This window comes from Syngnathus floridae, chromosome 14, assembly GCF_059516105.1.
Source record: "Syngnathus floridae isolate MCC-2025c chromosome 14, RoL_Sflo_1.0, whole genome shotgun sequence".
Taxonomy (NCBI): Eukaryota; Metazoa; Chordata; class Actinopteri; order Syngnathiformes; family Syngnathidae; genus Syngnathus; species Syngnathus floridae.
Window position 1 is genome coordinate 12103206 of NC_142426.1, and position 18503 is coordinate 12121708.

The window sequence follows — 18503 nt, forward strand, 5'->3', positions numbered from 1 at the left end:
TCACTCACATTGATTTCACAAGCTTTGACAAAGTTTTGCTGAGCTCTCTTGTTGTTGTTATCGTGACATGACGAATGGTCCCATTTATCAAGTCGTGCAAACATTTTACGGCGCACTTTTCTCCGACTTAGCGCTGGTGGCGCGTAAGAGTCGTTAATCCAGTCATCCATCATTAAATTCCCCCCTCATATAAATTAGCGCAGCATTAGCGCCGTCGTTCATCTTCATCAAGCGCGTTGCCGAGCAAGCAGCTTCCCTTCATCTGTGCCGCGTCGCCCAGTGACTCTTCAACTGGTAGCAGATGCTGAAACTAAACTTTATCGGTTATGGGTTGTTGTTTTCTAACACCAGAATCCTGATCGTGTCAAGCTTACTACTGTATTTTTTGTTTTGGCGGAGGCATAAACGGCACATTGACATTTGAAAGCAAGGAGGGAGGCCTCTCGCCACCTCCTCCTGTGTTGCACTTACACACAACCTCGTCTTTTTGTTTGCTCTCTTAATTGCCGATTAAAAAGAGCAAATGCGACCGGCGGCATGATAATGTCACATCTTTGTCAATTTTTGCTCGCCAAGGAAAACGGCTGCGCCATTAGCGTCACGCCGAGACCCTCGGAGCAATGGGACGGCAGGGGGTCTCCTCGTACGCCGCCATATGCCGGGAAATTGAACAAACAGAGCAGATTTGCGGCAACAAAGCAGCGGGAGAACGCAGCGGAGGGGTCACCAAGGCGAGGCGATCATTCTGACGGCATTCCAGCTACTTTTCGCGGAATAACGGAGCATTGACTCAATGTTTTATTAATCGCCGCAGGGACGCTCTTCTATTCTCTTCTTCCTCCGTCGTTGAGGTCAGACTCTGCTTCAGAGAGCCTCTCCTTTGGGAAATCTCCCTTTTATTCTGTCAAAAAGAGGAAAGAAAGTCCATATTTTGACGTTCGAATGACTTTCCAGTTTTTAAGATTTTACACTCACCAGTGCTGCGATAAGTTATACCCAAAAAATCCAAATTAAACATGTCGAGAAGAAACAACACGAGGCCTTAATTAAAGAGAAAAACAATCAGCATTCCTAATCAAAAGAAGAAATACTACAAAAGAAATCACTTTGATTAAAAAGGAATCCCTCCACTCTACTTTCTCTCTGTGGATTATGTTCTAGCTATTAATCTGTGGGGTTTTTTTTTGTGTCTTTTATCCAACTATCAGTGACAGGTTGACAAATACAAAATGTAGTGCGGGCACAATTTAATCCACATTTTCCTTTGTTGCTTTTTCAACACTTAAAACGTAGCCTTTTTGCATTAAAAATACATTTATGGAAATATAGTAAATATGGAAGAACCCTCTATGATATGGGTGTGACATCCTGGTCAAATAAAAAATTAAAACTCAGAGTATAATCATACAATTTGACTTTCTTTGACCACAGGTTGGCTTATTTTGTTGTTGCACTCATTAAACAAAGTTTTGAAGGCCTGACTTTTGACAGCCTACAGTTGTTGTTGCCTTGAGTTGTTGATAAAAGATTGCTTCCATTGTGCGCTCGGCTTTGCCTTGTGTTCAGCCCTTTTTACACAATACAACAAAAATGTCAGAGTATATCGACTCTTTGATTAAGTTCAGAAACAGAAATTGTATTCAAGAAAAGAAATGTTTTTCCAGACAGAAAAATGGCTCACTTTCCATGCACCTTATAGTCTTAAAAAAAGACAAAAGTGACGCTAAACATTTTGTACTTATCCATTTTATTAGTTACTTGTCTTTATTATTTTACACTATTTAGACTTGGTTATTTTTCAAAATGAATGCTTGGCAGTTGTAATCGAGCACAAAGTGCTTTTGTAAGTTCAAAGTGGGTCAACACCAAAACGTCGTGAGTTCACACTACTGGACTTTTAATCATGAGAGCCTCTGATGGATTTGGGTCAGGAAGTCCCACCTCTTCCATATTTTCACATTTTATTTTAACGATGGAAAAGTCATTTGACGCCTAATAAAAATTGATGTGACAACAAACCAGAGCTCACTATGTGGCACGCCTGCTAATGAATAATGACTTATGCGCAACCTGAGCAGTCATTTACTTTGATTTAGCTGCCATTTTGGTTGGAAGTGGACATTTTAGGGTCATGTGAAACATATCCAGGGGTCCTTTAAAGATTTGGAAGTTTCGCCTGATTGCTTGAAAATTAAATATACCAAATTACAAAAATTGTGAGTATCGTTTGACTCGCATTTGTTCTCCCCTCTTCCCCTGAAGGAAACTGGCCAAGAAACGCAAAGAGACCATGAACAGCACGCGCCAGGAGATGACGGTGATGGTCAACTCCATGGACAAGAGCTACACAGAGCAGGGCACCAACTGCGACGAGGCGCTCTCCTTCATGGACACGCACAGCCATACGCTCAATACGCGTAGCGAGTGCGCACTTACCACCGTCAACGCGCGCAGCGAGTGCGCGCTCACCCTCAACGCTCGCAGTGAGTGCGCGCTCACCCTCAATGGCCGAGGTAAGACACGAGGAGAAAAGGTCTTCTGTGATTTTTCATTGTCTGATTCTGCAAAATCTCAACATTAAAACTGAGCACTCTACTGCCAAGAGGACAGTGTTTAGCCGTGCCAAGCTAGCTAGTGTGGCGTGAATTAGCATAGCATCTATTATTCCGATGGCCGTTGGTGCTTGTGAAGCCATTTTGGCATCACGACGTGATCAACAAGCGTTATCGCATATGCTCGATCGAGTCCATTCACTAAAGGTTAGCGAAATGTTTAACATTCATTGCATATACTGTGCAAATCTAGTCAACAGGTTGTCAAAATGCTCCTCTCAGATATGATTACAATATGACTTAGCAGCACAGACACACACAACACAACACAATGCGGTATGGTATGATGACCTCTTCATTTTGACCCCTCACAGGGTCCATTTAATCCTCCGTTGATGGGCAGCTGAGCTAAATCTGCGCCCGGGGCCTCGACTCGCTGTAATCCCGCCTCCCGAGCGTCAGATTAAACATACAGCGCCCACCACGTGGACACACAATCAGCCACATACACACACACACACCCCTGCCGGGCTGAAGCCCCAATGATGCGCTGACCTTGATTAACTGTCTGTCGGCGTGGACTCCAGATCTGTTGTCTGCGAGCTTTTAAGATTTAAACGGCTGATTTATGATTGGCGTAGCTGCCGGCGACCTTAAGTGACAGTGCCGCTTGGGATTAAGACGTGATAGATTAGACATTGGACTCGTAATAACAGAGTTTGCGAGTCTTGACATTGAGCATATTGACTCGAGAATGTAGTTTTATCCGCCGTCCACTTTATTTTGTACTTAATCTCCACCATACTGACCCTTTTAAATCCACATGTTCATTTGACGGTTACTGTAGCCTCTGAGCTCGCGTCTTAAATTTAGCAAATAAACCTTGACTGCGGAGGTTAACTAGCTTCTCGGATGTTTTCGAGTGGGATGCACGCACAAAAGTCTGAATAAGAAGCACAACGTGAGAAGGTGACAGAACGACAGTGGTGTGCTACAAACATACACAGCGATGAAGCATGATGGCAGTCAGCAATATCAAAATCATAGACGTCAATAAACATGATAATAAAATACACGATTCCGACTCAATCTCAGCGTGTTTTTTTGTAGGTGGGTCGTCGCCTTCCTCTTTTACGCTACCCAAAGCCAACACACTCAGCGCCTCCATCCCGACCAGCGCCTTCTACCCAGGTAATTTAAGGTCGCTTAAGCTAAACCTGCTGTATTTCTTCTGTATTTACATTCACTGACACTTTTTGTTTCCTCCTCCAACTTTTGCCCTCAGATCCCTTTGTGCCAACCGCCATCTTAGGTGAGAATTTCTTTCTTTCATTCTTTTTATTGAGGACCACTTTAAGGTGTCACAACCAAGAAGCTAGACAACATCTCGCCATTGTTCGGGCGAGATGTTGTGCGCAACACCTTGACATAAGCAGTTAGCCTATTAGCAGTGAGTCTTGTTTCTTTCTTGTCACACCTGCAATGACTCATTGACACATTTTAGGACTGAAAAGCACAGATTCTCCTCTTCGCCCAACCCCTTCCCGCCATGGTTTCAGCTTTGTTTGGCTTTTTCTTTATTTCTTTGACTTTTTGATTAAGATCCTCCCCTTTTTCATACCTGCCTGCTCGCCCCCTGCCCCCTCCTCCACCTGTTCATCCTCATGCCCACCTTCCCGCTCAAATGAAGATCTCTCCGGTGGTGGTGGGGTGCTGGCTTTGCTCCATCCCATCCACGTGTGATGTCACATACGTGTTTGACCAGTCATGCATGGACAGACGTGTGCGTGGAGCGGGTGTGTGAGACGGGGTTGGAGGAGGGCGGGCGCTACATTTTAGCATTTTTACACGCACGTCAATGCAGCTTGGGAGGTGGAAACAAGTCCTACCACCTTTCCAAAAACATCCATGTCTTCCCCTCCCTCTTCTTCATTTAGCTCCCTCCCCTCGCCCCCCGCAACACAACGAGCTCTTGTATTATTCTTTTTAATGTCGTCGTCCCCTCGCCGTTGGCGGCCTACTTGTTTGTGTTTTGCTTCTCGCTTGCCGATGAAATGGAATGATAAAAGGACGCGGCCCCCGTAACGCATCACACGACGACAAATTGGGGGCGTCGCGCAGCACTTTGAGTTCTACAGAAGAAAGAGAAGCGGAGTTTAACAGTGCGCGTAATTTAAAGGGGCGGCTTTCATCACCGCCATATGCCGCTGTTAGTTTTTAATGAAGCGGGACGTGGGCGATTGGCACGGGTTGCAGCAGTGGCAGTCGTCAAAATAATGAAGAAAAGTCATGTCAGCAGGAAATAGAAATATCGGGTTTCTGCCTTCAAACTGTCATTATAAAAGGTTTATTAACTCTACTGACAATTTATTTTCATTTAAACCTAAAATGTCACAGTTTTGATATAAATTAATGTAATGCCGCAATTTACAATTCCAACAATCCACATCCCACCCTTCATTTTTTAATTCATGGCCACGTTATCCTTTCCCTTTAGCGCAAGCTAAATGTCATTGACAATGCGCTCCACAAACATGGCCTATATGTCAAAAATATTTCGCCATCATTTCAAAATTGATACAGATATGTTCATGAATTCATAGGAAATGTTTATGATGCCACTAGTCAGAATTCCAACAATCCAAATTATGGCATTATCCCCCAAATATGGCTGATATGCTTAGCTAAGAAAAAAAATCAAATTTGCCACCCCAAACAATTTTCCAAGCGGGTAAGGGTAACAGATTTTCTATGTGTGTATTATTTTTTTTTTCTTTATCAAACTCCAAAATACCATCCATTCTTGTATGAATTCCTACTAAATTTCCGTGACACCATTTCACAATGCTAACGATCCAAATTCTGCCATGATCTTTTTCCTCCTTTGAACCCAAGACTTCCTTGTTTGATTCTTTTTACTTTTGTCATGCTAATTGCCCCACCATGCGTCATCCAGCCCCACAACCCCCCCGCCCTTGTCACCGCCCCTCCCACCCTGACTGGGCCGAAGCTGGCCCGCGTATAACGTAGCACTCAAACACTGTACCGGGTTCTCATGCTGTATTGTTGCTTACCCCTTCTTTCTCTCTGTCTTTCACTCTCTTTCTTCTCCGTCCTCTCTCCTCCTCTCTTTCTTTTCCACTTCCATCACCTCTTATGTATCTGCTATCTAAAAAGTGCCCATTAATGGTAAGTTCTCCCAGGGGGGCTCACGGGTGGGCCGGGGTCGAGGGAACGGGGCCGTTGTTCCGTCGGACAGCGAGCGAGCGCTTCCGACGTTTTGTGACATCACTTGCATGAACCAGTGTTAGCATTTCACCCCCCGCCCCAAAGTCCCGCTCCATCCCAATGCCTCCATTAGCAACATTAGCATAGCATGAGCTGAGCATCATCTTCATCTCCACCTCCCTCTGGGCCACTTTCTTTTTTTAATTTATCTAAAGTTCAGGTCAGCTAGGATGGAATCGCCGCTGTGTTTGTGTGATGCTTTTCCACAAAAAATCCTCCGCCCCACTACCACTTCGCCACATCCCCCTCTTCCTTGTTTCTGGGTGCACCACCACCTCCTCCTTCCTTCCTTCCCGCCAACTACATCTGTGCCTCACATCTGCCACTGACTGGTTCTTTGTGGTTAAAAAGATGAGCCAAGACAAATTACTTTTCCTACACAAAACTACAATAGTGTCCGATAAATTTCATAGGAATTCATACAAAAATGATGACATTTTGATATGAATTCCTCCTAAATGTACATGACATCAGGCCTCACAAATCCCAAACCTCCCCCTTTAAATTGGAGGAACCATTTTAACATTTTTAACTTGTTTCACACTACAAGTGTAAAACTGAGTTAGCCGGTATTGAGGATTTCTTTTTTCCGCATCCACAGTGTCAGGAAATAAACTCAGGACAATTTAGTCGGAAATCATATGAAATGCATCAATTTGATTAGAAAAAATCCAAAATACATTCATAGGTTTGATTTGTAATGGTTTTGATGGTCAGCTAAACAAACACACACTCGAAATATGATTCTACCTCAGTTTTGAACCAAGCCAAAATTGCGAGTGCCACCTCAGATTGCTCGACTGTAGGTTTAGTAAAGTGTGTTCTGGGACAGATGGATATGAACCTTCCCACCACATGACTCATCCTCTTACTCAAAGGCGTCGTGTTGTTGTGACCATCCATTACAAGCAGATTAATAGTTTTGGGAGAGTTGTTTGTCAATCTGGAGGCTGGTGACATAATGCTGAGCAGTAAATGAGATAAGCGGCCATCTGCGGCATCCCAGAACGCCACAACGTAGCATTTACCGCTTTTAAGCATGGTGTCACCGACTCGCGCCCGTTTGCTTTTTTACCGCACCGGCGCTGACTTGCGGGCCTTGTCCCTGTGCTTTGCGAAGCAGACGAGAGCCAGAACATGGGCAGCGACACCAGCAGCCTGGTGCAGTCGCACTCGCTGAGGAAGCGAGAAGCTGTGGACGTGCCGTACCAGAGCGGCCAGCTGCACCCGGCCATCCGCGTTGCCGACTTGCTGCAGCACATCACGCAGATGAAGTGCGCCGAGGGTTACGGCTTCAAGGAGGAGTACGAGGTAGGTGGACGGGGTGTCCCCAAAGCCGGCCCGCATGTCCACATGTACACTGAGATTTTGAAAAGCACTTTTAAACACAACACTGAACCCCCAGTCGCTCCTGATAGGGAAGCAGTGTCAAGTGCTTTGAGTACCAAAGGTAGAAACTCACTATGCAGCCCATTTCTCATAACAGAGCCAGACACTCATGAACCAATCAGATTTGGAAAGAAGACGCTGAACAATAATGGACCAACTAGAATCATGAAAAAAGTAAGGTAAAAAATTCAAATAAAATAAAAAGGGGAAGGGTGAAGGCAATCCTCAGAAAAGTCAATACATCATAATATTAAATAAAATAGTTTAAGAAAATCAAGAAAATTCTTTAGCAACCAAGACAAAAAATATAAAAAAAAATTCTGAGAGAAAAATCAAGGATATTTTTTCAATTTAAAGAAAGAGCATTTAATTATTATATATATATATTTTTTACAAGGATTTAAAATACAATGTGGGTCAAAAAGATGTTATTTGAAAAGACTTGTGTGGGTCTGGACATGTGGTGATGCTTTGCTATGCCTCTCTGTGTTGTGTGTTCAGCCTACTTTTTTCCAACTTTTAAGATAAATTGTTAATGTTTCTCCTGTCTCAGTGTGTTTACACTGTCTTTTGTTGTTTGTGTTTTCTCACTGTTAGCGCTGGTTATGCACTTTTGTGTCAAATGCTGCCTTCTTCCCATTTCCCCCCCTGGAACTCTCGCCTTACCTGCCTTCTGTCAAATCTCTCCCGAAAAAGACATCAAACTCTCCTTTAAACCACCGCACCAAGGCCCATGTAAAACTTTAAAGCCGCCACCTTAGCCAGCAAACTTGCTGCTTTTTTGGAACAGAAAATTGCTCTATTTTAATTTGTCGTAGTTCATAGACTCTTGGACTCTTGGACACACCCCCCCAAAACTTTAAGCAAAAAAATAAAACCATATCCAATGCAACTGATTTCAATAAATGGTATTTTGAAAATATTTTGATATTTGTTTTGTCTTTGCATTAAAAACGGCATCCCTCATGTTCATCCGGGTGCAATCTGGCTGTGTTTTAGTTTCATGGTGCCACCAAAATGCCCTGCCCCCCACCCAACCACTTTCCCACCCACTACATCTTATGCTTGCATGTTGCGTTCCTGCCATGACATCACCGTGTCCTCAGGTTAATGCCCTTTTTCTTCTCCTTTACCGATGAGTGAAGTGGAGCGTGTGGTGCTGTTGACTTACCGTTGTACTATATCTCTCTCCGACCCATGCTCTTTCTTGTACCTTAACTTTGGATCAGATAAACGAGGTAAGACTACCGTTGTTGTTTTTTTCAAATCATGTACAGTAGATGACAAATGTTTGCACATCCACAACTAAAAGGGCATTTACCAAACCAAGTGACCCACCTCACCGTCACCCCCTCACACGCACTTTGATGGATGGAATGTGTCACACCTGTCGTGTAAACCGCAGCTTCCGATTTAGATTTGTTCAAAATGGCTGCCATGGCATCTTGTTCAAAATTGCTGGGTTGAAAACATGACGGACACAAGTACTCAATTTGACCCAATTTTGGTTTGTTCTGTGTTTTTCAACCTACAAAAAAATGGGTTCAGGGTGGGTCGGATTTTTAATCCAAATTGGGTTGTTTTTGACGCAGCAGTTTTAAGAGTGTATGGCTAACAGCTTCCACTGAATGATGGTCTCGCCCATGATGATGTTAAGCACTTGACCTCTTTGTCTTTTGCATTCAAGGGCTTCCCAATGCCGCCATGTTTCACCTCCCGCTGGTGTGTCTTTTGTTCACAGCGCTTCTTCGAGGGACAGTCTGCGCCTTGGGACTCGGCGAAGAAAGACGAGAACCGCATGAAGAACCGATACGGGAACATCATTGCATGTGCGTACCCCACATTTTTTTTTCCCACCCCCGGCTGCTGATTTATTGCAACTGGCTTTGCAATGCGAGATAGGAAACAAGAGCGTTTTATTATCAGCGCAGCCGAAGCAGCGTTGACCTTTCTGCTCCTTGGTTACATATTTATCTTTCCGCCGTTGCTTCGCCTACAATCCTTGTTGAATTTTGTAGATATTCCTTCAACAAAAAAGGGATGGGCGTTATTAATCAAGATGTAACATGTGCTCTCCTTCCATTGCTACAGCTTTGGAAGCAGACAACATATTGACAAACACAGACAATTTAAAAGCCAATGTTACATATACATTTGAATATAGTTATTCTTAGAATGTGACAAAAAATATTAAAAATAAAATATCAAAATGGGAGTTATGGGTTCAAAAACATTGGCTGCCACAAATTGTCCATAGGGGTGATTGTGAGTGTGAATGGTTGCTCATCTATGCGTGCCTGGCAATTGGCTGGCGACCAGTTCAGGGTGTCCTCCGCCTACCTACCCTGTGAGGATAAAGCGGTTGGTGGCCACTATGCTTTAAAAGCCTTCAAGAGTGACAGTTGCTTCTTCCTCCTCCTCCTCCTCCTCCCCCTCACCATGTTGTGGCCTGGTTAATGTCATTAATTCCATGCTGCTTTCTTCTTCCTCTCTGCCTCTTTTTCCAGATGATCACTCGCGTGTCAGGTTGCAGGCCCTGGAGGGCGAACAGAGCTCTGATTACATTAATGCAAATTACGTTGATGTAAGTACACACACGCGCACACACACACGCACACACACACACCAGCCAGCACCGCTGACGCAAAAAGGTCACTGCGCTTTCTCTCTGGGGGGTGGCAGAGAGGGTGCCGGTGCCGCCGTCGCAGGGGGCCCTGAGGGAGCATGATTGCTCTCGCACCCACGCACACGCACACACACACACACACGGTAGCGAGCTACTGTATCAGTGTGTGCTTAAATGAAGAGCAATAACGATCAGAGGATGACAGCACTTATATAGAGAGGAAGAAAAGCAAACACATAATAGCAAAAGAGCTTGATACTAAATAGGTGAAAAGACCTCCACCAAGGCTTTGACAGCAACACAGGGATCATTGTGGTGCAAATGATCCAAAATATTGAATAAAACAGCCAGGGGAGGGACCACTTCCTATTGCCAATCTATGGTTATCATCACACACTTGGTTATGGTGTGGTTGCCGTGGCGACCAATCCTCCTTGTGATGTTAGCGGAGATATTCTTTTTTTTTTTATTTTTGGGGTGTTTTGTAATACATTTTTTGAAGATAGATTTTGTTGTATAATTTTTTTCCATTTGTTTTTCTCCCCATCTTCCGGTCTGTCCGTTCCATCCCCTGCGTGCTAAGCAACATGCGTATTTCAGCGCTTACATGGACTCTAGTGTTTCGGCACGCCTTTTTAAAGTCGTTCAAAAGACACATGAAGCGTGTTGCGAAGCAGCCTAACTGGCTTACATAGTCTGATTTAACGCGAACGCCGCCCTTAGGAAGACGAGCCGCTAATAGCCTGGTGATGTACCTGCCCGATGCACTCATTTGTAATCTCTTGTTGCGCTCTCCCCGCATAATTCATAATGCAAGGTGCACCTTCAATTATTTACCTTTGGCTGCTATTGGTTTTATGGTCCATTATTTTGCACCATACAAGCCGGGGCCCACATAAATGTTGAGAACACGTGCATATTTAAGAGTGTGCAGACAGACGGCTAATGATGGGGTTTTTTTCCTTTTTATTTGTTTTCTCACTCTTTAACTCATCAGAACGCGCCAATAAAAAGCCTGTGCGGGCAACATCCCTGCTGATTTTATTATTGCGTGGAATCCGCCAGATGATAATGATGATGGTCTTCTCGGAGGCTCGGTCATAAGCAAGTCAATGTACCCCCAAACACGTCGAATCATTAGGCTAAGAAAGAGCATCCTCGTCCTGATTGCATATTAGCATGCATAGTGGCAAATGCAAAAGTACTCACCATAAATCAAGCATTGGTAATTATTATATTATGTCGTCATGTAAAAACACATTTTTAAATAAATGCACTATTTATTAGCATTAGCAAAGATAGAAGATGATCTTATTTTAGCCAGTGGAACTTTGGGGTGAATTTTATGCCTTATTTTAGGATATGCAGCTTTTGGGGATTTACTGAATTGATAGGTATTTAAGTTACTCCTATTTTACCTAAAACAACTTTAGTGGGCCTTCACAACAGTCTTGTTTTAAGTAGTGCAACCTTTTATGGGATTTATGGTTGTTGCATTGTAACCTCTTTAGCTTTTGGAGGATTTATAGTTGTTTTAACATGGCAATTTTTACATGAGCGTTATTTTAACGTGCAACTTTTGTAGGTTCACTGTAGTTTTACCTTTGAAACATGTACGGTATTTATGGAAGTCTGCCCAGTTTTGCAGGGGATTTGTGCACTGGCGGAGTTAGTGGGGGGGCCATGTGAGGGCCCTGCCCCCCTGAATATGCTTGCCCTCCTCCCCCAGTTGTTTGCGATTTTTTTTTTTTTTTTTTGACAATTCCCACCACATCCCGTAGGGAACATGTAATAAATGTTAATCAGGATTTTCTGAAGAATTCCTTGGTTTTGTAAAGATAAAAAAATGTAGTTGTATTGAATTTGTACAATTTGTAGAGATTATCGGTATTCTTATTTTAGTAGCTATTATTGGATTCAAAGGCAGGAATATTTGAATGCGTCCAATTCTTATGGAATTTACATTATGTAGTTGTTTGTAACCTCTGCAGCTTCACTCCTTATTTATTCCATTCCCTCCAGCGTTTATTTGTCCAAAAAGCGGGATGCATGTTACAGTTACAGTTGTGGCTTTGAAGCTCCCATTAGCAGCCATGTGCTAATTCAGTCAGAAAATACAAATAAAGGCCTGCGGGTAGACACTCCTGCTTGCTGAACGTTTCAGACAGGCCGCGCTAATAACTGGCAAGAACGTGCAGCAACACTAAAAACAACATGTAAATGATCACAGCTACCCAAAAAAACACAAACAACCATGAAGCTTGTTTTATTCCCTTTTTCGACACATGATTTATTCCAGTCGTGACCTTTTTCTTCTACGATGTCCATTTCCTCACCTGACAAGCCTCTAATGCGGCAACGCCGCCTGACAGGACGTCACATGAAAGCACAAACAAGATAAAGGAGTCATTAAAAATGAAGAAGAGCGAGGAAGGCATCTTTTTTGCATCCACATGCGTTCATCAGAGTCCGAGCTCAATTGAATATGAAGGAGGAAGGTGATGATGAGGATGATGAGGATGATGATAATGGTGGAAGGAAGCCTTTAAGTCCTCCTGATGTTTTGTTTCCCGCCTGGCGTCTCCGGGGAGAAGACAAGGAATTGGGCAAGCGCAACCTGAAGGGATTAGCGTAATCCCACAGACTGGAAGCCCGTTGTGAAGACGGATGCTGTTAGTCGTATCGCAGGGATTATCAACACTTTGGCACCTCGCTCCAAAGGTGTTTGTGTGTGTGTGCGTGCACGTCACACAGATATGATCGGTGTGTAGATGTCCAGATCTATACAAATACACATCATAGTCTAGATTTAAAAAAAAAAACAAATTCTAGGTTTATTTCTCATACGTTGTCCTTTCTTGTTTACTCTTTTTTCAGGGTTACCACAGGCCAAATCATTACATCGCCACTCAAGGTAAGAAGATGATTCATGCCTGACTAGTATGTTGCTGAAAAAAAATTGAAACATAATGTAAATGGAATGAGAGTGAATTTTGGTGCTGCATCCTTGCAAATTCAAACCAACTAAAACCGAAGTCGCCTATACATGTGAGTGCGTGCGCGCGCGCTCAGGGATGTCGCGGCATGCGCCGTCATGCTCTCTCTCTTCCATCTGTGTAGCGGGAGCAATTAATCAGACTGCCGGATGAATAAAAAAAAATAAAAGGATTATCTGACATTTGTGGGCACATTTTGTCACTGTGTTCCTCTGGCTGGTGGATTTGCAAGGCGACGAACACTTATCGCCACCCTGGAGGTTAACGATTGACCGATGCTCAATCGTTAGCAATTTATTGCCTCGTGTATTTATTGCCTCACTTCTTTAATACTTAAAAATGATAACTAAAGGAAAGAAAAGTCCAAGATTTTCTTTTCTTTTTTTTTTTTTACTATTTGTTGTTTAGTGAAGAGAAGTCCTTAATGCATTCACAAGCTGCTCGGGGGGTGGTGGGAGTTGCATAATTAGCTGTTCATTAGCGCGGCGCAGCTACTCCTCAGCGTCTCAATTAAAGCCGAGCCTCTGTTTGCTCACCAAACATGCTGGCATCACGCCGATCGTCCAGCCAAACACACACACGTGACTAATCCGTCTCCTCTGGATCAATTTATTGATTTTTGATCGTCGAGAGGTTTGGATGAAATGTTGTGTTGCTGTGGCTAGTTTTCTGCCTAAACTGTCTGTTGTGGAAATCGAATGTTGAGCTGAAAAAGTAACATGTCGAGTAAAAATAATAAAGTTGAGTCTAAGTCTAAGTCTAAGTCTAAGTCTAAAAACAACATGGCAGAAGGGACTTTTGATTCAAGCGCAGACAAATTTGCCTGCCTAAATAGGCTGCTTGACAAATTCAAACCCAAAGTAAACAGATTGGTGCAAAAGAATTAAAATAACATGGCAGAGGACATTTTTAATTGCATTCCCGTGAGTTTGCCTGCCTAAAAAGCCCTCTGTAAAAATTCAATGTGCGAGAAGTTTTATTTTGGACCTAAAAGACTGAAAGGAACATGTCAAAGCAATGTCAAGCTTTTTTCCATTCAGGCCTGACTATTTAGCTGGTCAAATTAATCCAAATGTAAACATCTGTGTCCTCCAAGACAAAGAGAACAATATATTTTTTAGGAATTATTTTGTTAATGATAAGAAGCCTGAAGCAAAACGTCGACCCTCCGAGATTCGCAGCTGGCCACTCGGCCGATCCGGTGACACGCGGTGACGAAGCTCAAAGCCAAATATGGCGTCGCTCATTAGTTTTCGGAGCTCCCGACGAGTCCCTCGGCTCCGCCGAGGTGACGACGACAACAAAGGGTGCAACAGCTGTCACTCTATTCAAAAGCCCTCATTAGCCATTTTGATGTATTCGCACTGCGGCTCATTTACTCGCCGCAGTAAACGTCTCACCTTGCTCCGTTTTTATGAGGCCCAGATCAGTTCAAGCAGCACACCAGCACCTGTTTTTTTTTCCCTTTTCTTTCTGTTGTTTATAGCAAAAATATTATGAAATTCCCCACAACCGTCAATTTATTTTAAATCTTGGCGACTCGGATTCCCATCCACCTCACACCTCCTTTCGAAATGCTGCGCCGCCAAAATCATGCGAAACTTCAAACTTTGCAGACAAAGAAAAAAACTGCCGCTCTCACCTTGGCATTCCCCAAGCGGGTGAATGTTCAAACACTTCCGCTTCTTCCTCAATCTCAGAATGTGAGCGAGCGGCCCCTCGGCAAGGTTCTCCACTTAGAAAGAGCGAAATAGGCACATGAGTCTCATTAGCCACGTTAATGTGCTCGTGTAAGCTCGTGCTGAAGAATTCACCAGAAATAAAAAAATAGTCATCAAATGTTGGCCACACGTTGATATTGTTTTCTACTAAAAAGCTGATCTTGAATACCAGTGGCCTTTTTATAACATGCATTTCACCTGAGGGACTGTTTACGTCCTGCTGTTTTGGTTAGCAACAGAGTTCAAAAGAGTAACTTCATTCATCTCTTAATGCTCAAATAAATTCCCAGTCGAGTTGTTGCTGTTAGAATCTTCCTCTACCAATCCCCGCACACATATGGAACAATAGATAAATAATCCTCCAGGATGCAACTTGGCATCCGACTCCCACTGAACAACGTTTTTATTCTTTTTTTCCCGCAATGATGATAATAATGCCGCGTGCTCATGAGCTACCTACACACCAGCTGTCCCGCTTCTTCGTCACCCAAACTCCTCTTTCCTCCTCGCTGGCTCCCACGGGGACGACAAGCGTGGGAGGTGGTCGGGCTCGACGCTACGGATAGTCCGAAATTCTTCTTTTGTTATTTTGAAAAATGACGAGCACAGGTGGTTATTTTACATTTGTTGATTAAAAAAATATATATTCAGAGGGAACACAAGGTCACTTCTTGCTTGTCTTTTTAAAATAAAACTGTTAGATTTTGTTTTCCAAAGCACAAGCTGGCAGCAGTAAAAAAAAAAACAAAAAAACATAAATGTGACAGATTGCAGTGTTACAATCAAGTACAAGAAAAACAACACGTAAAACAGATCAAAGGAGATGAAGACCTGAAACGTCTTCTGAGCAATCTTACGTCGGAACAAGACTTAAAATTTTTGCTGCATGCTTTGAATGTGGGAGCGTAAAAAAAACCTCAAATACTCACTGTCATCATTGATGTTGGATGTGCATTTAAATAGTGTTTCACAATTTTCCCATGTTTGTTTCTGACCTGGTTCTCATCACATGTAATTATGTGCACGCTGTCTACAAGTAAAACAAGGAGTTCATTTCAATAATCAACTTTGCTCGTCTACATAATATTACACATTTCTCCAGGTAATTGCTGTTGATTGGGGGCTTGGGTGCTGACTTGATTTGCATATCCTAATTAATTTGTAATAATTTCAAACTCGCATGCATGATTAAACTAATATTCATCATTCTAATTAACCTAAATAATTCTAGTGAACTCCCCACTCAGCAATTGATGATGTGAATTGATAGATTAACTATAATCCATTTCCTGGTTTGGTGTGTAAAAGAATTGCCCAAAAAAGTTAATCATTTTACAAAATGAAAGCAAATGTTCGCAAATGTCTAATTTTGAAGAAAAAAAAAAACACAAAAATAATAATAAGTCCGCCCTTATAGATGATGACAGGCATCTGAAAATCTTTACTAGGACTGTCATAATCAATCATTAGAAAAGGAGAAAATTAGCTATCTGCAGAATGAATGAATGAAACTTTGCTTCGCTTCATGCTTTGAATGGCTGCTAGTGCCCTCTACTGGTCAACTATGCATATTGCAGCTAAAGTTTAAAAACGATTCAATTTCTTCTGCATCTGCAGGCCCCATGCAGGAGACGGTTTTGGACTTCTGGCGGATGGTGTGGCAAGAAAACACGGCGGCCATCGTCATGGTGACCAACCTTGTGGAAGTAGGCCGGGTGAGTGGCATGCATGCTACGATTCCCACTCTGGTCACATGAACCCCCTCCTGGGCTTCTTGTGAGGTTGGACAAAATGAAGGCAGCGAGGAGGGTTCTCATTGAGTCACTAGAACCGTTGATATTCTTTCAATATTGCACGACGTGTTATTATCTCCCGCAGCCTTAATGTGTTGCACTTGGCTCGCTGAGCAGCGTTCAAGAGCGGCACCAAGCACTTAATTTAAGCACCCCGGTGGCTGAAAGGTGCTGAGAAACAAGCGCACCTTTTTCACATTCTGCTGATTTTGCAGCGTAGCAGAGCTGCTCAATGATTCACGGCGCTCACCCGCCGCTCTCCTGGTACCTCATTAGGCCGCTTCCACGCCCGCCGAGCCCCACCCCTCACCTTCTGCACACCTGCTTAGCAGCGGCAGGCGGCGTCCTCTGCGCCGCCGTGGGGGTCCCATGAGCGTCTGCTATATGATCCCCGGCCAATGGCCGCTGCACAGTCGCGCTCGCTCGTAAAGTCGCTCAAGCGTAGCGCGGCGGGCCATCTGCTCGCTGATGAATTTTGGGATACCCTGCCGCACACACACTCCACGGCCAAAAGGAGGCGGGTCGGAGTGCACCTTGATGTATGAGATAGTCAGATTTTCATTTGGAAGAAGTGAGCAAATTCACTTGGCTTCCCGCAGTTTTTACCCGTAGGAAATAATCTGTTCGCCTTCAAGACATTTACGAGACAAAGAAAATCTACTTGCATTGGCACACATGCAGGATTAGTATTATCATTCCTTGTCAAGTTAGCAAACAAAATGTGCTCAGTTATTCTCAATTGTAAATGATACACAGCGGAAAAAATAAATGCAAAAATAAAATCCCAAACATGCCAATCCCATAATTGTAAATGGCATGATGATGCGTTCTTTCCTCTTGTTACTCATTAACAAGCGCCACCTTGCACAATCCAAACGAATATAATGAGTGGAAATCATCCAGTCTGGGCCCTTAATGAGGCCAATTGTGCCCGAGTGGAGCAGGTCATTCCGACATCCGAATGGCTGGAAGTGGTCGTCGTCCTGGGGTGAGTCAACCCCCACGTGCGCGCGTGCGTGTTCTGAAATTCTCATTTCACTGCTAACCAGTTCATGAGCTCCTCAGAGGAGCGGTGAACATGGTTCTTCGTCATCTCTCCATCTCCCTGACTGGCAACAGTTTAATTGAAGAAGAGTAGGAGGAGGGTGGGTAATTCTGCACTCTTATTATGGCTAATACCAGTAATATTTCCACTGGAGTGTTTTAGATTCCTGTAGGGAAATCTGTTCTTAACAGCCCAGGGTTTATTATTTCACATCATTATTGGGCCGCCACCTCCCTCCCTCCGTCCCTCCCTCCCTCCCCTCATGCATTTTTTCATGTTCTTTCTCCCCGGCCGCTCAAGTTCTCTACCATTTAACTCATTTTCACATGGCCGACGCACTGCCGGATGGAAAGCAATAACGTGCGAATGGAGCCCGGCCTCGCCCCTTTGCTGATGGGGCTTTACAAGAGGCCGCCCGGCTCATTCCGACGTGCCCAAAGAACCGAGACGTCAGGCGGCGGCGTGTCGTGCCAATTACCCTTTTTACAAGTCCAACTTTACTGCACTCATCAGATACGATTTATGGCGCCTTTGTCTTTTTTTTAGGTGAAGTGTTGTAAATACTGGCCGGACGACACAGAGATCTACAGAGATATCAAGGTGACGCTCATCGAGACCGAACTTCTCTCCGAGTACGTCATCCGCACTTTTGCCGTGGAGAAGGTACGCTCGCATCCTGACGATGATTCATGAGTGCCGTCGCCTTACACGATAGAAATGGACAGAACAGCAAAAAATAATCCACAGTCGAAATACAAAAAGTCAGCTCACGCATTTCCACAATGATTGTGTCATTCAAAATAGTGCCCATACATATAAAAGCATTGAAATGCTGCTTCACCGCGTGTGCAAGGAACTCTGGGTTTCTTTATTTGACCGGTCTGTGTGTCACCATCCCCTCAGCGAGGCGCTCACGAGATACGGGAGATCCGTCAGTTCCACTTCACGGGCTGGCCGGATCACGGCGTGCCCTACCATTCCACGGGGCTGCTGGGCTTCATCCGCCGCGTCAAGTCCAAGACCTTGAGCAATGCAGGGCCCATGGTGGTGCACTGCAGGTACGCCCAGCAAGCTCACAGCTTAACATTTAAGT

The 18503-nt window shown here is 43.9% G+C and overlaps 1 protein-coding gene across 6 annotated transcripts in view; it reads left to right on the forward strand.

Annotated features, from left to right (window-relative positions):
• The window catches only part of LOC148387831 (receptor-type tyrosine-protein phosphatase mu), an 89447-nt gene that overhangs the window by 64092 nt on the left and 6852 nt on the right, over nt 1-18503 (forward strand). For 4 of the 6 annotated variants that reach the window (XM_088396396.1, XM_088396394.1, XM_088396397.1 and 1 more), the window contains 10 exons: nt 2263-2513; nt 3663-3743; nt 3838-3864; nt 6961-7151; nt 8971-9058; nt 9737-9813; nt 12733-12769; nt 16190-16287; nt 17957-18073; nt 18314-18468. In XM_088396396.1, coding sequence (XP_088252522.1) covers nt 2263-2513; nt 3663-3743; nt 3838-3864; nt 6961-7151; nt 8971-9058; nt 9737-9813; nt 12733-12769; nt 16190-16287; nt 17957-18073; nt 18314-18468 — 1122 coding nt within the window. The remainder of the gene's footprint in view (nt 1-2262; nt 2514-3662; nt 3744-3837; nt 3865-6960; nt 7152-8970; nt 9059-9736; nt 9814-12732; nt 12770-16189; nt 16288-17956; nt 18074-18313; nt 18469-18503) is intronic. The other 2 variants (XM_088396395.1, XM_088396399.1) reach the window with 1 other exon arrangement.